The sequence below is a fragment of the Takifugu rubripes genome, chromosome 3 (assembly GCF_901000725.2).
Source record: "Takifugu rubripes chromosome 3, fTakRub1.2, whole genome shotgun sequence".
Taxonomy (NCBI): domain Eukaryota; kingdom Metazoa; phylum Chordata; class Actinopteri; order Tetraodontiformes; family Tetraodontidae; genus Takifugu; species Takifugu rubripes.
The window spans coordinates 17,310,328-17,326,658 of record NC_042287.1 but is presented as its reverse complement, the minus strand read 5'-3'; the positions used below and the strand labels follow the sequence as shown (position 1 = coordinate 17,326,658).

The 16,331-nt window shown below is 49.5% G+C and overlaps 3 protein-coding genes across 8 annotated transcripts in view; 2 read left to right on the top strand and 1 right to left on the bottom strand.

Moving 5' to 3' along the window:
- Positions 1 to 555: 555 nt before the first annotated feature.
- Positions 556 to 4,799, bottom strand: LOC115249074 (probable G-protein coupled receptor 173). Its single transcript, XM_029833338.1, has 2 exons — positions 4,053 to 4,799; positions 556 to 2,982 (listed from the first exon to the last, which is right to left on the bottom strand). The coding sequence occupies exon 2, from the start codon at positions 2,631 to 2,633 to the stop codon at positions 1,449 to 1,451; it is 1,185 nt and encodes a 394-aa protein (XP_029689198.1). The 5' UTR covers positions 2,634 to 2,982; positions 4,053 to 4,799; the 3' UTR covers positions 556 to 1,448.
- A 1,441-nt stretch (positions 4,800 to 6,240) lies between these two features.
- Positions 6,241 to 14,196, top strand: LOC101070400 (forkhead box protein P1-like). 6 transcript variants are annotated; one of them, XM_029833336.1, is made up of 16 exons: positions 6,241 to 6,533; positions 7,169 to 7,260; positions 7,691 to 7,758; positions 7,906 to 8,109; positions 8,231 to 8,352; positions 10,714 to 10,868; positions 11,123 to 11,222; positions 12,026 to 12,194; positions 12,276 to 12,371; positions 12,569 to 12,656; positions 12,862 to 12,936; positions 13,026 to 13,170; positions 13,259 to 13,335; positions 13,480 to 13,581; positions 13,690 to 13,811; positions 13,974 to 14,196. In XM_029833336.1, exons 6-16 carry the CDS (start codon positions 10,716 to 10,718, stop codon positions 14,026 to 14,028), a joined length of 1,182 nt encoding a protein of 393 aa, XP_029689196.1. In that variant the 5' UTR covers positions 6,241 to 6,533; positions 7,169 to 7,260; positions 7,691 to 7,758; positions 7,906 to 8,109; positions 8,231 to 8,352; positions 10,714 to 10,715; the 3' UTR covers positions 14,029 to 14,196. The 6 variants fall into 6 exon arrangements, with proteins under 6 accessions (XP_029689196.1, XP_029689192.1, XP_029689194.1 ...); XM_029833332.1 differs by having other exon boundaries at positions 10,671 to 10,868; XM_011619771.2 differs by having other exon boundaries at positions 6,244 to 6,533; positions 10,671 to 10,868; positions 12,279 to 12,371.
- An 818-nt stretch (positions 14,197 to 15,014) lies between these two features.
- LOC101067884 (trafficking protein particle complex subunit 6B) overlaps positions 15,015 to 16,331 on the top strand; it is a 1,793-nt gene continuing 476 nt past the window's right edge. The window contains exons 1-5 of the mRNA XM_003978444.3: positions 15,015 to 15,215; positions 15,308 to 15,375; positions 15,655 to 15,772; positions 15,879 to 15,962; positions 16,058 to 16,151. Coding sequence (XP_003978493.1) covers positions 15,138 to 15,215; positions 15,308 to 15,375; positions 15,655 to 15,772; positions 15,879 to 15,962; positions 16,058 to 16,151 — 442 coding nt within the window. The 5' untranslated portion in view covers positions 15,015 to 15,137. The remainder of the gene's footprint in view (positions 15,216 to 15,307; positions 15,376 to 15,654; positions 15,773 to 15,878; positions 15,963 to 16,057; positions 16,152 to 16,331) is intronic.

The window sequence follows — 16,331 nt, the reverse complement described above, 5'->3', positions numbered from 1 at the left end:
CCTCTCAGGTGTCTCATCAGGTGTCTCATCAGCTGACCCTCTCAGGTGTCTCATCAGGTGTCTCATCAGCTGACCCTCTCAGGTGTCTCCATCAGCTGACCCTCTCAGGTGTCTCCATCCGCTGACCCTCTCAGGTGTCTCATCAGCTGACCCTCTCAGGTGTCTCCATCAGCTGACCCTCTCAGGTGTCTCATCAGCTGACCCTCTCAGGTGTCTCATCAGCTGACCCTCTCAGGTGTCTCATCAGGTGTCTCATCCGCTGACCCTCTCAGGTGTCTCCATCCGCTGACCCTCTCAGGTGTCTCATCAGCTGACCCTCTCAGGTGTCTCATCAGCTGACCCTCTCAGGTGTCTCCATCCGCTGACCCTCTCAGGTGTCTCCATCAGCTGACCCTCTCAGGTGTCTCATCAGCTGACCCTCTCAGGTGTCTCATCAGCTGACCCTCTCAGGTGTCTCATCAGCTGACCCTCTCAGGTGTCTCATCAGGTGTCTCATCCGCTGACCCTCTCAGGTGTCTCCATCCGCTGACCCTCTCAGGTGTCTCCATCAGCTGACCCTCTCAGGTGTCTCATCAGCTGACCCTCTCAGGTGTCTCATCCGCTGACCCTCTCAGGTGTCTCCATCAGCTGACCCTCTCAGGTGTCTCCATCAGCTGACCCTCTCAGGTGTCTCCATCCGCTCGCTTCTAACCTTCCCTCAGGTGCTTCTCTGCTCCTCACTGGCTGTTCGGTGCTCCTGTGGGATCATCCAGTCACCTCTGTGATGGATCCACCTTCAGAATCTGGCGTCTACTCAAAAAATAATCATGACCACTCCAACAACGCCGGCGCTGCAGCCACACCTTGGTCGGTCCACGTCGGTCCAGGTCGGTCCACGTCAGTCCACGTCGGTCCACGTCAGTCCACGTCGGTGCAGGTTGGTCCACGTCAGTCCAGGTCGGTCCACGTCAGTCCACGTCGGTCCACGTCAGTCCAGGTCGGTGCAGGTTGGTCCACGTCAGTCCAGGTCGGTCCACGTCAGTCCAGGTCGGTTCAGGTCAGTTCAGGTCAGTCCATGTCAATCCAGGTCAGTCCAGGTCGGTTCAGGTCAGTCCAGGTCGGTCCACGTCAGTCCAGGTCGGTCCACGTCGGTCCACATCGGTCCACGTCAGTCCAGGTCGGTGCAGGTTGTTCCACGTCAATCCAGGTCGGTCCACGTTGGTCCAGGTCAGTTCAGGTCGGTTCAGGTCGGTTCAGGTCGGTCCAGGTCAGTCCAGGTCAGTTCAGGTCGGTCCAGGTCGGTCCGGGTCATCAGGAGGCTGATGATTCTCTCGCTCCGTCTCTTCTGGACTCTACCAGCTTTTGGACGATGCCTAACGTTTGGTCATTTAACTGTAACTATGGAAACAGGATGCAACCGGAACCAGCTGTTGCTGCTGGTGGGAGATGCGGCTCAGGTTGGTCTCTGCTTACATGACTCGATAAGGCTCTGGTGGCAGATGAGGTTTAGTTCTGCAGCAGGCTGGGAGGTGGGAAAAGAGCCCTTTCTTCAAGTCTTTGTTCAGGAAGAAACAGACAACAGGGTTAACACCGGCTTGGGCAAAACTCATCCACACGGTGGTGGACAGGTACCGGTGTGGGATTGTGCAGGCCTTGACAAACACCCTCCAGTAACAGGCCACGATGTACGGTGACCAGAGCACCAGGAACAGCAGGGTGATCACATAAAACATCCTGCCCAGCTGCTTCTCTGCTTTGAACTCCTCCATGCCCAACAGACGGCGGTTCTGGTTGTGCAAGTTTTGGCGTATTCCCAACAGAGTGGGGGGCATTGGCCCCCGGCCAAAGCCTGCGATCCAGTTGGCTGCCGCCTGGCCGGTAGCCCCCGGCCCATGGAAGGTCCAGTTCTGGCTGATGGCTGGCACCATCTGGACAGGCTTCATCTTACGGTGCTTATACTCGAAGAGGAGTAGCTTCATATAAACAACGTGTGTAGCGAGAATTAGCACAGCCAGCATTAGCATGAAGCCGAGGGTATCGTTAGCCTTGAAGTAGCGATGCTCGAAGATGCACTGGTCCTCTTCACGGATGAACTTGTAGGTGCCCACATCAAAGACAGGAGGGAACGCCATGGCCACCGACAGAGTCCAGACCATGCACACCACCGCCACGCACGTCCAGAATGTCATACGCTTTGAGTAAAAGCGGTGGTGTGCGATGGCCATGTAGCGCGTTACGCTGATGCAGAACAACATGAAGGCAGCGTGGAAACAGAAGAGCACTGCCATGAAGGCCACCACCTTGCAGCTCAGGACACTGTAGGTCCAGGCTGAGCCGTTCTTTACAGACACCAACACAAACGGGAAACAGATGGCAGAGCGAATGGTGTCCGCCAGGCACAGGTCCAACAGGAAGTAGTACGGCGCCTTGTGCAGCGCCCGGTCTCTGAGGACCAGCAGCGACACCACCAGGTTGCCCACCAGGCTGATGCAGATGATCAGCCCCAGCAGCAGCAGCTTGATGTAGGTGGAAACGGCTGATGAAGGCGTCTCAGCCACCACACTGGCCGCGGTGGACGCCAGCGCAGCCACGGACCCCGCGGGGCCTTCGCTGCTCCCATTTCCATTGGCCATGTCAAACACTCCCTCGTCCATACCACCTCTTCTTTACAAGCCAAGATAGCTGCTCCTCCTCCTGCTGCTCCTCCTCCTGCTGCTGCTCCTCCTCCTGCTGCTGCTCCTCCTCCTCCTGTTGCTCCTCCTCCTCCTGCTGCTCCTCCTCCTGCTGCTGCTCCTCCTCCTCCTGTTGCTCCTCCTCCTGCTGCTGCTCCTCCTGCTGCTCCTCCTCCTCCTGCTGCTGCTCCTCCTCCTGCTGCTGCTGCTCCTCCTCCTGCTCCTCCTCCTCCACCAGCTAGCAGTGCTGTGGTCCTCGTGGTTGCTCCCTGCTTGGTCACCAGGAACAGAAGCACTTTAAACCACATGGCTCCATTTTGAGGATCCGATCCTGTAAAAAGAAGACAAAGAGCTCAGATCTGAAAGGTCACCAGAGTCGCTCCTCTTTTCAAAGGAGTCTAAAGTGAAGGTCACCAGGATGCAGATGTATCAGGGAGAAAAGCGTCTGATCTGATTTTATTCCATCTGAATTAGAGAAAATCGGAGTGGAACAAACTTGAGAGGCTGAGTGATGGAAGCCAGTCAAAGGTCTCATCTCTGAAGTTACTACAATAATCAGGTTCAATATAACATTCGGGTCATTTTAGAAGATTTCAAATCTGAACCGAATCATCTTCACGGCATTTTAAATAAAAGTGATCCGAACCGTCTCAGCTGAGGCTGATCCTGGTGCTCAAACATGTGCATGTTGAACCAGCACCTTGCTGCTCTGATTCATCACAGAGGGGATGTGACTCCAGGACGGGGGGCTGGAACCTTCCTGTCCTAAAGGATCAGGAAAACCAGACTGGATGAGGGGAAACGGGATAATAGCGCTAAAGTTAATAGCTTGGCGGTTTTTCTCTTCCTGCTTTTGGGGCCTCGGCCTGAGCAGCTCCCCAGGCTGAGGCGGCCGTGAGAGGGAGCCTGTGTGAGGAAGGAGGAGCTTTGCTGGAGCTGGAAGTTGGTTGGCGGCGGAGCGCAGAGTCACCGTCAGGAAGAGGGTAGCAACAGCAGCCCCACACCTCCAGCTGGAGCTGGTGGGAGGGGGCAGCAAAGCTCACTGGAGGAGAGCCACACTGGGGAGCTGCTGTCTGGCTCCAGGGTCCAGTCAGACCAGCCCGCTCACATGGAGCCAGAACTGGTGAAAGTACCACGTGTGGTGGGTCGGTACCACCTGTGGTGGGTCGCATGTGCTGCCGGGCTCCTCAGGAAAGCACCTTACACCTGCGGGCCTGTTCATCTTGACCCAGAACACACTGAAGCATGAGGCAAATCTGTCGTCTGATCGCCCAGACAGACAGACAGACAGACAGACAGGCAGACAGACAGGCAGACAGACAGACAGACAGGCAGACAGACAGACAGGCAGCACGCCAGCCTGTAGAACCAGAACAGGGCAGTGTTGTTTGGGGTCTTTACCTGCTGTGGGCTGCTTGTCCTCCACACTGTGACAGACAGACAGGACGGACAGGACGGACAGACAGGCCGTCTGTTGCAGTCTGCAGGAGGTCTTCACGATCCGGCTGCTCCTGAACGCAGCACAGCGAGCTGGAATTAACGTGGCCCCTCTGCGGCTCCGGGCTGGTTCTGCTGGGGTGTCTCCATCTATTGGGTCCCGGTGGCGCGTGTGTCCGTTGTCCTACCGCAGCCTCAGTGGACTCGTGTCTCCCACCGCGCTTCCTTTCGCATCGTTCCTGCCGAGCCGAGCCGAGCCGAGCCGAGCCAACCTCAGCGGCCAAATCCGCCCTCAGCATTCCGAAACGATCCCATCATGCCGAGGTCCAGCCCAGCAGTCCGCTATCTGACGCGATGAGGCCGCAGAGCCCCGCGCAGTGCGGGAGCGGCGCCGCGGCCGCGGATCATCGCGTCCCGCAACGGGCGGATCACAGCGCGGCTCCGGGGGGGGGCGACGTCCTGGCGGCGTGTTCGGCGGCACGAAGGCGCTCTCACAGCTTCCGAGGGCTCCAGTTTCCAGACCTGCTGCTCTCGGACGGGGTTTTAATCCCGACAGCGTTCCGGGAGCAGGGGCGGACCTAAGAGGGCTGCGGGCTGGAGCCCCCCCACCAGACCCGAGCTGCCCCCCAGCCCAGAAAGTGGCTCAACATCTGCACAGCTGGAATAGAGCTTCCATTAAAAGGAGACCGCAAAGAGCTTTAAGTTCCTTTAAATTCAGTGCAGGCATTAAACACGAGATTATATCGACACACACACGTATATATATATATATATATATACACACACACACACACACACATATATATATACACACACACATATATATATCTATATATTTATCTATCCCTACACACACACACACACATATATATATACACACACACACACATATATATATCTATATATATATTTATCTATCCCTACACACACACATATATATATCTATATATTTATCTATCTCTACACACACACATATATACACACACATATATCTATATATTTATCTATCTCTATATACAAACACACATATATATAAATAAATAAATCTGTGTGTGTGTATATATCTATATATTTATCTCTATACACACACACACAAATAAATAAATCTGTATATATATATATATATATACATACATATACATATACTGTATATATACTGTGTGTGTGTGTGTGGTAATAATTATTAAAAATATACCCATTCAGCCATAAAAACAGAATTTATTTACACGTTTACATGTATATATATATATATACACAGAGATATATAGATAGATATATCTATATATCTCTGTGTGTCTGTGTATATAGACATAGATCTGCATGTATTTATATAGTGCATATATATACATATATGTGTGCATATATGTGTATATATATATAGAGAGAGAGAGAGAGTGTGTGTGTGTCGTAATAATTATTAAAAATATACCCATTCAGACAGAACAACAGAATGTCTTTAGTAATATAATAATATTATAATAATATTTTATAAAGGTAGAATGAGACGACGTGTAAAGTATTTTAAAAGCACTTTTTCTGGACTCATCTGTTTCTGGGCACCGTCTCTGGCGTTTCTGTTTCCATCCCGTTAAACATCGAGCACGAGTCCAGGAGAGGCTGTTTCATGAAGCAGAGCGAGAGCAGCATCCAGACATGTGGGTTAACCAAACAAGACGCGTCGCACGCCGACGTGTGTGAAGCAGGTCATGGATGTGTTCTCAGACTGGGAAGTTCTGCTCCAGGGCCCAGTGTAGCCAGTTGTTCTGGTGGAGCACATTCACTCCCAGGCCTTGAGCACGATAGACAGAACCCCCGGCTGGCTTAGATAACCAGTATGTGGACCGGCCAGACTGGTCAACGCTGTATAAACACATGTGTTGTGCGTCGCAGGCTGGCGTCGTGTCATCGTTACTGTGTTGTGAGGTTGTGTTGCTGCTGCTGATTGTGTGAACGCTCTGTGGTGTTCTGGCATCTTTATTTTGACTTATTTCGTTTATTGTGATGATTTTGGAACTTCAGTGGTCAAAGTGAAGAAAACCCTGATGTTCAGGTAGAAACTGTGAAAAACATCCGCTGAAGTGTTGAAAACAGCCGTACCCTGACGAGCTGAGCAAAGGAAACGGAGAGTCGGGTTTGATCGGTGAGGTGACCTTTGACAGAACAGGCTGTTTACGTGCTGAGAACGTCTACTGGGCTTCCCCTCCTTTGTCTACCTTCCTTCTCTCAGGTCTGTCGCAGCACATCTGAGGTTGTCGGGGGCAACGACCGTGTGGTAAAGTTCTACTGACACCAACCCATACAAACAACAGATGTGATGATTAAAGGCAGCTCGGTCTGAAAGTGCTGGTTCTGACAGCCCGACGAAGGCGCCAGCTCGGCCCGGCGCGCCGATACTGTAGTGGCAGCAGATGTATCACACACGCGTCAGCAGGTCCAAGGTTGGCGGTGAGAGTCCAGCGCGTCCATGGCAACTAAATGTTGCGTGTCAAGGAATTTTCTGTGTCGCCGTCTGGGTCGGGAGGGGTTCTGAGGTTCTGACGCATCAGCGGCAGACAGAGATCTCATCGTCACAAAAATAAAGAAAATGGCGTCGTCTGCGTACAGCTTTACCAAAAAAGCCTTGTTCTACCTCTGGGAGCGTTAGCATGGACTAGCTTTGAATTTCTGGCAGATTTTTTTTTAATGAAACCACAGAAGGAACTAAAAAAACACGACTGAAATTCTGAATTTCAAGATATAAGCAAATATTCCCACACTGTGAATCAGTGAATCAGGCGAGTAACCATCGCGGCGAGGCCCGAGCGAAGGAAGCACTGAGTCACCGACGTACAACAATATGATTTTCACTCTTTCTCGTGACACATTGTCCCTGTCAGCGAGAATCAAAACAGAATTTTCACCTCAATGTGAAGAGTTCAAGGATCTGAAAGTGCAGTCATCATGCTCAGATTGCGCTCTTGTTAGTATTCCCACGAGAACGCTAAAGCCGAGCGCGGCGGCGCCGTTTTCCATTCCAGCAGACTCACATGTTCCATCCCTTCATTCACAACTTCACCGTCTTCACAATCGTTGGTTCTCAGAAAAGTCCAGCGTGACGCCTGCAGCCGAAAAAGTGCCGAACATCAGAAGAAACGTCGCGCTTGTTCGACCCAGACGCAGAAGACGTGCACGTGTGAGCAGAGCCGCTCGTAATCATCAGCTAATAACACAACGAAGCTGTTATTAACACCTTATTTAGCACAACAGATTAGCACAATTTATTTACTCATTTTTCATTTTATTCGATATAAAATCACTTTTTTTAGACGACAGACTGTCCATCCGGAGACGTGAGTCAGGTTATTACCACGTTTCCTCTCCGTCACCCATCTCTCCATCATGTTTGCTGCAACACTCATCTTTGTGAATAAAATTATTGATTTTGCATCAAGAAAAAGCGGGAAAACAGGAAAAATGGCTGATGAAAAATGCTTTGAAAGAAACACAAACTTGTTATTATCAAAAAAAATATAACAAAGATAATTTTACCACATTAAAGTTTCTATTTCCTGGCTTTTGGTGATTTTTTTTCTAGTGTTTTAAACTTTTTTGTTGTCCTCCAGCTACAAATGGTGAAATGTGGAGATAAAAAGAGGATTCAGGCGTCTCTGCTCACGATCCAGATGTGCAGGTAACGACTGTTGGTTTCTGGTCGTATTGATGCAGCAAAGCCAAGAATAATTGTTCTGGTTGTTTTCTGGAGCTGTTTTAATCGAAATAATAATAACGGAGTGACCTAAAGCTTTGGACTTCACGCCGGAGCGTTTCTCTTCTGCAGTGACACCGGCGGCGGCGGCGGCGGCGGCTCCGATTAAAGGCCAAACATCAAAGAAGATGTTCGTGGAAGATGTTCTCTGGAAATGTCCGTCATGCTGCCGCCGCCTGTCTTTTGCCAGCCTGAGAGTTTCCACTCTTGTGAGTGGGTATAAATACGGCATCCCTGCAGCGCCGTCGCGCCGTCTTCCTGCCAGACCGTCAGCAGGTGAGTGTCAACACATTCAATCAACTTTCTGCAAGCTGAAGTAAAAAGATGAGATTTTCTCACAAACCCCAAATGCAACAGTTGAGTGAGGAGGACTCGTGTGTGTTTTACCTCCTTTTAGCTTCAGATGCTGAAAAGCAGGTTTCGTGTGGAATAACACCCCCTCTGAGTGACTTCAAAGTCTTTCCCTCAAAGAACTAGAAGAAAAAGAAGCTGGAGGACGAGTGTTGACGCGCCGCCACGGTGAGCAAAAACCTTCATTCACCTTCTAAAACTCAGCAAACTCCAGTTCTTCTCAATGAAAGTGGAGTTTTGACGTACTTTTCACAGAAAAGAGTTTTGACTCGTGGTTGTGCTCATGGAAATGTTGATTTGATCCCGTTTGAGCTTTGATGCTGAAAAGATCGAATGCGTTTCTCTTCTTTTGCTTTGCGTCAAAGTCTCGCTGATATGAAGAGAGAGGATTGAGGAGCAACTGAGAGCTGACCTGCAACATTTCTGTTGCCTTAATGATTCACACTAGGACAGAGACACTGGTCCAACTGGGGCCGAGAGGGCAAAATAAACCTCCACTCTGGGTCTGTTTGGTGGGAGCTAAAGCGCCTTTTGGCCGGCTGCTGTTGGACCTCTTCACCGTGGTTCTGCTGAGGTTCCTGTAGATGTTTGAGGCGATCAAGTCGCGGCTCCATTCGTGTCGCCGCTCAGGCAGCTTCGGCCATGTTGAGCAGATGTTGAAGACGGCGGAGAGAGACGCTTTTAATGAGATAATATCAGATAATATCACTTAATATCGGTGGCCGGGCGTCGGCGGGCCTGCTCGCACTCGCCGCGTCGCTCTTTACACACGCGGTTCTGATGGGGACGTTTGGTCGCCTGCCACTCAAAAATGAATCACTGCAAATGTCGAACAAAGATTTAATCTGCGGAATAATGCGGAGTCCTCAGGTGGACGGCGAGCGTTAGAGACTTCCTGTGTGTCGAGCACGAAACACCACTTTGGTCACGACCACGAACACCCGCCGCCATAATGAAAGTCTGCCTGTGCGATCGGGTCGTGGTGTTTTGAGGGACACAAGCGTGGATTCACTCACATGTGACGGCGTAAAGTGGTCACGGAGTGTTTCAGCCTGGAATGAAAGACCGACGTGAGGCGCATGAGGAGGATTCCACCTTCTCTCAGTTTAGGTTTCAATTTCATAAACAGAATCATTACACGACGTCGGCCCGTCAGGTTCAGTCATACAAATTCCATATTCCTTTGATGGTGCTGTAAATAGGGGCAGGAGGAGAAGCTGCTTGGGGTCCCCCCCTGTACAGGTGCATCAGCGCTGCTTTTATTCTGGAAACTGACTGAATTAAATGTGTTTGCAAAGGGGCAAAACTGCAGCCTCCTTTCCTCGTTGTCTTCTCCCGATGCTTACTCATTTTTTTCACATTGAATAAAATGTGTAGGAGTCTTATTTTCACTTGTCTGATCTAAAATTAACCGACATGTGAGAACATGAAGGTATCTGGGACGTGTGATGTGAGATATGGGACTGTGAGTAATCCATCCAACGCCCATCTGTAGCCTCTGCAGCCTTCCTGCCGCTGTAATTTGGCTCCTCCAGTTATTCAAACACAAAGAACGGGCCACATATGGAAGGCAGAACTCGCAGTGATGGCGGACATCTTTGTTAAAGACTGCGACTTTCATCAAAGAAGCCAGAGAGGCGACGCGACGCGGAGAAGCCACAAACGTGCAGAGCGCTCTCGTCTTCTCCTGAACTGAGGCTGCAGCAACACCAACAAACACTCTTGTTCTCCTCCAGACGCGCGCTTGCAGCCTGATCTCAGGGTGAGATAACAGAGCCGCGCTCCCTCCCCACAACACCTCCAGGATTGTTACCTGCTGTAGTCTTCTTATCATTCAAAGTCAAGAGAGAATCCAGCCAAGATCCCGTTGAGGATCCGGCGAAACGAGCTGTAAACTAACAGGATGTGACCCATCAGCAAGAGGACAAGAGGCTTTTTCGCTGCTCCAGAAGAAGATTCAAAATGTTCCTTTATTCCATTAGGATCTCTACAATGATGTCATCATTGATCTCTGTGGAGGAGCCGCTGGGATCCTGTGAGAATCCACTGATTCTCTAACATGTTTGGATTAGTGTTAGGAGCTATGAAAGTCCTCATAAAGATAGAAGTACAGCGGCGTGTGTGTGTGTATTTGTGTGTGTGGGTGTGTGTATTTGTGCGTGTATGTGTGTGTGTGGTGTGTGTATGTGTGTGTGTGGTGTGTGTGTGTGTGGTGTGTGAGACAGAGAGAGAGAACACACCTGTGAACAGGGGTACAGGAAGTGTTCTGAAGACCGCCCACCTCATGGTGCCGATGCTGGATGCTGATTGGCTGTGCAGCTCAGTGCTGAACTGGGCTGACAGGTGGAATTTGGGCTCTTTGCACCACTTTTCTCTGAGCTGGCTGCTCATTTCTCCTGGACTGGCTTCAGGATCGCTTCATTACATGTTCATAGAGTCCTGAGAGTTGCACATTTATCACCTGACGGTTTTTCCTTTTCCTTCAGTGAGAATATCACCTGTAGCTCCTGATGTTTCCTGTTGCCTCAGGGATGCCAGAGATGTCTGCAGACAGGTTGATGTGTGAACTGCAACAAGCTCAACCAACGCAGAGCAGAAAGGTTAAAGAAGCGGCGGAGCTGCGCCCCCCCCTTCCTCCTGATCTCAGCAGACACGTGATGTCACCTCCTACCTCAGGAAACCAGGTAGACCACAAACATGAGCAGAGAAAGAGCTGGAACCAACCCAGAGCTGCTCTGCTGGAGGTCCACACGCTGTAAATCTGGAGGCAGAAAACTAAAACTGGTTTAATAACTTTTTATTAAACTCTCAGGACTGTCTCGTCCCCGCGTCCACGTGTCTCGCTGGCTCCTCTGATTGCTGCCTGAGCCTGTAGAAGGTTGTTGAGGCTCCGCTCCCTGCACAGCCTGTTGACCTGCCTGATGTGTGTTTTCCTCAGAGTTGGAGCAGTCAGCAGCAGAGACCCTCCGTTCTGCGGCAGGTTTTCCCAGCAGCTTCCAGACAGCAACGCTGTGCGTCTCCTCAGCAACAGGCTGCAGGTTTGTGTTGGCAGCCTGAGGAAGACGCGGCCTTCCTCTGGTTTGTGGGGGTTGTTGGACCCCAACAGGGGTGCTCATTACGTCCATCGGGATCTACCGGTCGATCGCGGCGTGACATTAAAAATGCTCAGCCCATCATTCATCCCGTCACTTGATTGACCTTTAGGTCACCGCTCATGCACAAACAACGGCGCTAAGCGCTAAGCTATTCAGCGCATTACCGCTGATTTTAAGCCATCGCTAAAACTTCTGGTCATCAAAATGAACGAGGGAGCGGGACCAAGTAAGAAGACAAAAACAGATCACTTTCATACAGAATGGGAGGTGGACTTTTCTTTCACAATGTCATTTTCGACGTGCGTTGAAGATTATTAAGTCCAAATACCGCATGTCAAACCCAGTCCTCGAGGGCCACGATCCTGCCGGGTTTTCTATCCCACTGAATGCATCTTCAGCCTGGTAGGACAGAAAACCCGGCAGGATCGTGGCCCTTGAGGACTGGGTTTGACACCGACTATGCCTCCCTGGCTGATTCAGGTCAGAGCAAGTCATCAAAGTAAACTCAATTACAAAAAAAATGTTAATAGTTAATGATTATGTGTGTTTTGCAATATCGGCTCATTCGGTTATGCAAGGTACATCAACATACATTGGACATCCAAAGAGTCCTCAATACATTTGAAAATAATTAGATGTTTTGCATTTTTGTGGTGGGTAGATCACTTTGACTTGGTCATTTTATAAGTAGCTCGCATGCTGAAAACATGTGCTGCTTCAAGGCTTCCTTCCTTCTCCCCATCCAGAAAATGTCCCAGTCGTATCCATGTGCAAAGAGGAGCCAGATGTGAGCTGTCTCCATCTCCAGTCTTCTTCACCACAGATGGGCTCCTCTTTGTGGCAGAGTCATCCTCACCTCCGCCCCCCGAGGAGAGACAGTCCAACACAGCCCTCCTCGGAGGACAGTCGTGAAGGGTAAAGAGTCAGCAGGTTCTTCTGGAGGCCTCCGTCGTTCACATCAGTGCCACAAACAGCCTGAGACACTTGTGTTCCCAGCAGGGCTCCAGAGGGAAGCAGCACGTTGTTCGTGAGTGGCCTCTGTCGTTGGCCGGGCTGCGACTCCATGTCCGAGGATTTCCCCAGCTTCTTAAAGTGAGTAACATCTGCCCGCGATCCACAACCCCTCCAACCCCCAGCTGAACATGCGTGACAGGCGGGAAAGCGCAGAAAAACAGGCATCAGATGTTACCTGAAGACCAGACATGAGCCAGTTCTGAAGAACCTGAGCGAGCGGTGGACCGAAGAGAGGAGGGAGGGTGGGATTAACTGCTGCTGTCTGTCCTTTCCAGGCATCTCCACTCCGAACACAGTCGCTGTGACAGGAGCGTCGCTCAGTGGAAGGTCCAACAGGACATCGTTCAGTGTCTGGAGGCTCAGGTGGGACCTGGACCGTGACCAAAGGCCTCACGTGGCTCCTGATCAGTGTTTACCTTCAGGAAATGAAGATTAATGCTAATCAATCACCCATTTTATATCAGAGGTTCCCCTTTGAAACAGGAGCCCGTCAGGTTCTTTGGCTTCTGCATAGCAAATGAGTGTTGAAAGATCCTCCTCTTTCCAACTCTCCTTTCTCTTCTCGCAGCTCATCCTGGAAAAACAGAAACTTCTAGAAATGCAGCTTCATCTGCGACTCTCTGAAGACCAGCAGTCAGATTCGGTGTGCTGCTTTTGTTCCCTCTTTAAAGTCTGTCGGTCTGAATTTAATCTGAATTTCTGAATGAAGTTGTTGCTGTTGCGTCACTGTAGAAGGCAGCCTGTGATTGGTCCCACAGCCTCCCTCTGTTCTTGCCACACACCGCCGTAACCAATGGAGACGGCGGTCAACAATGGGTCATCCGACATGTGAGCCAGCGTGGCTACAGAGCTGAGGCTTCGGCTCATTTTCTGCCTGGTAACGTGGCTCCGTGTGCATTAGCATCCTGATGGAGACGCTGCCAGCAGAGATGGTTGTTTCAACGTGTTCCTGCTCCTCTCAACAGATTTGATCCAGAGTCCAGAATGTTACAAACACGCCAACATCAGGCCTCCGTACACGTACGCCTACATGATAAGATGGGTACGTTTCTGTCAGTTCAGTTTAAAATCTTCATCGTTTCCATTCTCGCTCTCATAACCAGGACGGATGGTTGCTATGGTGACAGACTGACTGACATATTGAAGTGGCTGAAGGTGTGTTTGCTGTGTGTCTGACTGTTTCCAGTCCATCCTGGAGTCTCCAGACAAGCAGCGCAGCCTGAATGAGATTTACAACTGGTTCACTACCAAATTCTCTTACTTCAGAAACAACACGGCCACCTGGAAGGTCTGCAACGCTCCGCTCGCGCCGATTGGTTGTGAATCTGCGCCTGAAACAATCAGACACGCCGTGATTTCTGACCTGCTCTAATAGAATCTTCTTTGTTGGAACCAGAACGCCGTGCGGCACAACCTCAGCCTGCACAAGTGTTTTGTGCGAGTGGAGGGAGGAAAAGGAGCCGTGTGGACGGTGGATGAAACCGAGTACCAGAGGAGGAAAGGACAGAAATATCACAGGTAGAAACCGGAAGTCACATGACCTGCAGCAGCTGCTGTGTAGCGCGTCTGCAGGAACTATTGAATGTTGACCTTTTAACGTTGACCTACCAACAAAAGATAGTTAATAGAGAAGTACAGTCATAAGGTGTGTGTGTGTGTGTGTGTGTGTGTGTGTGTTAGGGACTGCCCTGTAAAGTGGTTCAAGTTCCCCTATTACTGTCCAGAGGAGTCCTGAGCAGCAGGTGGCAACAAACTACAAACTACAGGAAGAATCCACATTTCTGATGAGATTTCTTTTCTTTTCATGTTATTTTTTAAAAGCAGATTATTGACACAAAGGTATTTCCAACGTATGTAATTTCACTTTATGCTTTCTCATTTGAAAATAAACAATAAGACGTGATGTGTGTGAGTGCTGTTGAATTTGACCCGAGTCTGGCTGAACCGACGGCTCGTTCTGGATATCCATTTTGTATAACACAAACCTCCTCCTACACGTTGCTGTACTTTTCCATTTGTAATATTAATTTTCACAGCCACCTTACAAAATTGAGTCATTAACACAAATTTAGTCTTTTCCCACGTAAGTCAAAGGTAACCATCAAAGGGACGTGGATGTGACTAATGTTGCCGAGACAGAGGTGGTGGTAAAAAGAGATGCTTTTCTATGTTACGTGTCAGTCTCTTGATGCTAATGAAGAGAAGCTCATGTTAGCTTTCTTGATCTCTGCTAATTTCCCTGGTGGACACCCCCTAAAGGGATCAATAAAGTACTCTTGATTACAATGAATGTAGCATTAGAATAGAAGTTACACCCTAATCCTTATTTATAATACTGAATATTAAACCCATCTGAAGTGTCTGCCAGATCTTTGGCTTCGACCCAAATTTTGGAATTGTTCTGAATCTGTAAACTAGAGCAAAGGTGAAACAGAAACAGCTACTGCTGACAAAAACAGGCGTAGAACACGAGTAGATTTCAAGCTTCTGTACTGTCTTATGCACCAAATTATGATAACACACATATTCTGCTTCTTACACCGATCCGACCACATTTTAATACATTGGAAATACAAACACCAAAGAATGCTTCAGTAATATCGGCAGAAAGTGCAGCTAAGTTATCAGTCTAACGAGCACGGTGCACCGTTTATTGCATGGTGCAGTGAAACCTCCGACCACCAGGGGCAGTAACGAGCCCCGCCCCCTTCGCCTCTTGGCTCCGCCCCTTTGTACCACACGCGGAAGAAGCGGAAGCGGCGTTTGTTTACATGCGAGTCCTTTCGGTTTGCGCTGTTTTCTTGCTGTAAAGTCTTAACAGACCATAAAAACCACACCGGAGAAATGGCAGATGAAGCCCCTTTCCAGTTTTTACACCAAGAATTGATTCAGTATATTTACAAATCAAAAGAACAAGGCGAGGTAAGAAACGAATCTTTCTTTTACCTGGAACAATCTGACTGGACAATAAATACCTACAAAATACAACTGATCACTAATTCTCATTCACTCAGGAAAGTGGAAGAAATATCACCAAATTAGAGAATTTGGGGTTCCGAGTCGGACAAGGCCTGATAGAGAGGTAATGTCATAGTAATATTATAGGCCATTATTTTCAGAAGGTAGAACACACTGCTGCAGAAGAGTCGACTATAAATGGGACTCAAGAGGAAATCAGCTGTATCATTTGCTCTAATTTTGCTGTTTTTGTCTGTCACAGTAGCAGAAAACATCTAAATGAACTCACCTATGATAGAAATGTGCACGTTAAGTTACAACCCCAACATTAAAGCAACCAACGGCAATGAGAAATGACTGAAACTCAAATGCGATCTGTTGGTAACTAGTTTCTTTCTCGTAGACTGACGAAGGACACGGCGCGCTTCAAAGATGAGCTGGACGTCATGAAGTTCATCTGTAAAGACTTTTGGACGAGTGTGTTCAGGAAGCAGATCGACAACCTCCGAACAAACCACCAGGTAACGCAGCAGGTGGAGACAGGAGGCACTGGGACCCTAACCCTCAACTTCTTATGAATCCTGTCGCCTGAAACTCAACAGTCTGACGGTGTTGTTCGTGTTTCAGGGCATCTACGTCCTCCAGGACAACACGTTCCAGTTACTGAGTCAACTGTCAGCGGGGAAACAGTATCTGGATCAGGCCCCAAAGGTACGCTGCTGTAGCCGTCAGGAGGTTCCTGCCTGCTTTCTTTGTGTTGGACATGTATGAAGGTGGAACCGATGGTGGCCTGTGTGGTTCTGCAGTATCTGGCCTTCACCTGCGGTCTGGTGAGAGGAGCTCTGTTCAGTCTGGGAGTGAAAAGTATCGTAACGGCTGAGGTGTCCACCATGCCTGCAAGTAAGACCTGCTTCACTAGGAACAATCCCAGAGTTTATTCTTTAGATTCTGTTCATTTAACACCGCACGTCGGGGAGGGCAGAAGTGTCTGTGAGCGTCAGGCCACGTGCACGCACCGACACGTGCATTAAAGTCAGGAGAAAGCACTCTGAACTGCTCAGAAAGAAGCACCATTTTCTG

What these genes read in the sequence shown, in the direction of transcription:
- LOC115249074 (XM_029833338.1), bottom strand. Translation starts at nt 2,633, where the DNA reads ATGGACGAGGGAGTGTTTGACATGGCCAATGGAAATGGGAGCAGCGAA.
- LOC101070400 (XM_029833334.1), top strand. Translation starts at nt 10,695, where the DNA reads ATGTTTCCTGTTGCCTCAGGGATGCCAGAGATGTCTGCAGACAGGTTG. An exon ending in ACAACACGGCCACCTGGAAG is followed by an intron (nt 13,582 to 13,689) that starts GTCTGCAACGCT and finishes TGTTGGAACCAG; the next exon opens with AACGCCGTGCGGCACAACCT. An exon ending in AAAGGACAGAAATATCACAG is followed by an intron (nt 13,812 to 13,973) that starts GTAGAAACCGGA and finishes TGTGTGTGTTAG; the next exon opens with GGACTGCCCTGTAAAGTGGT.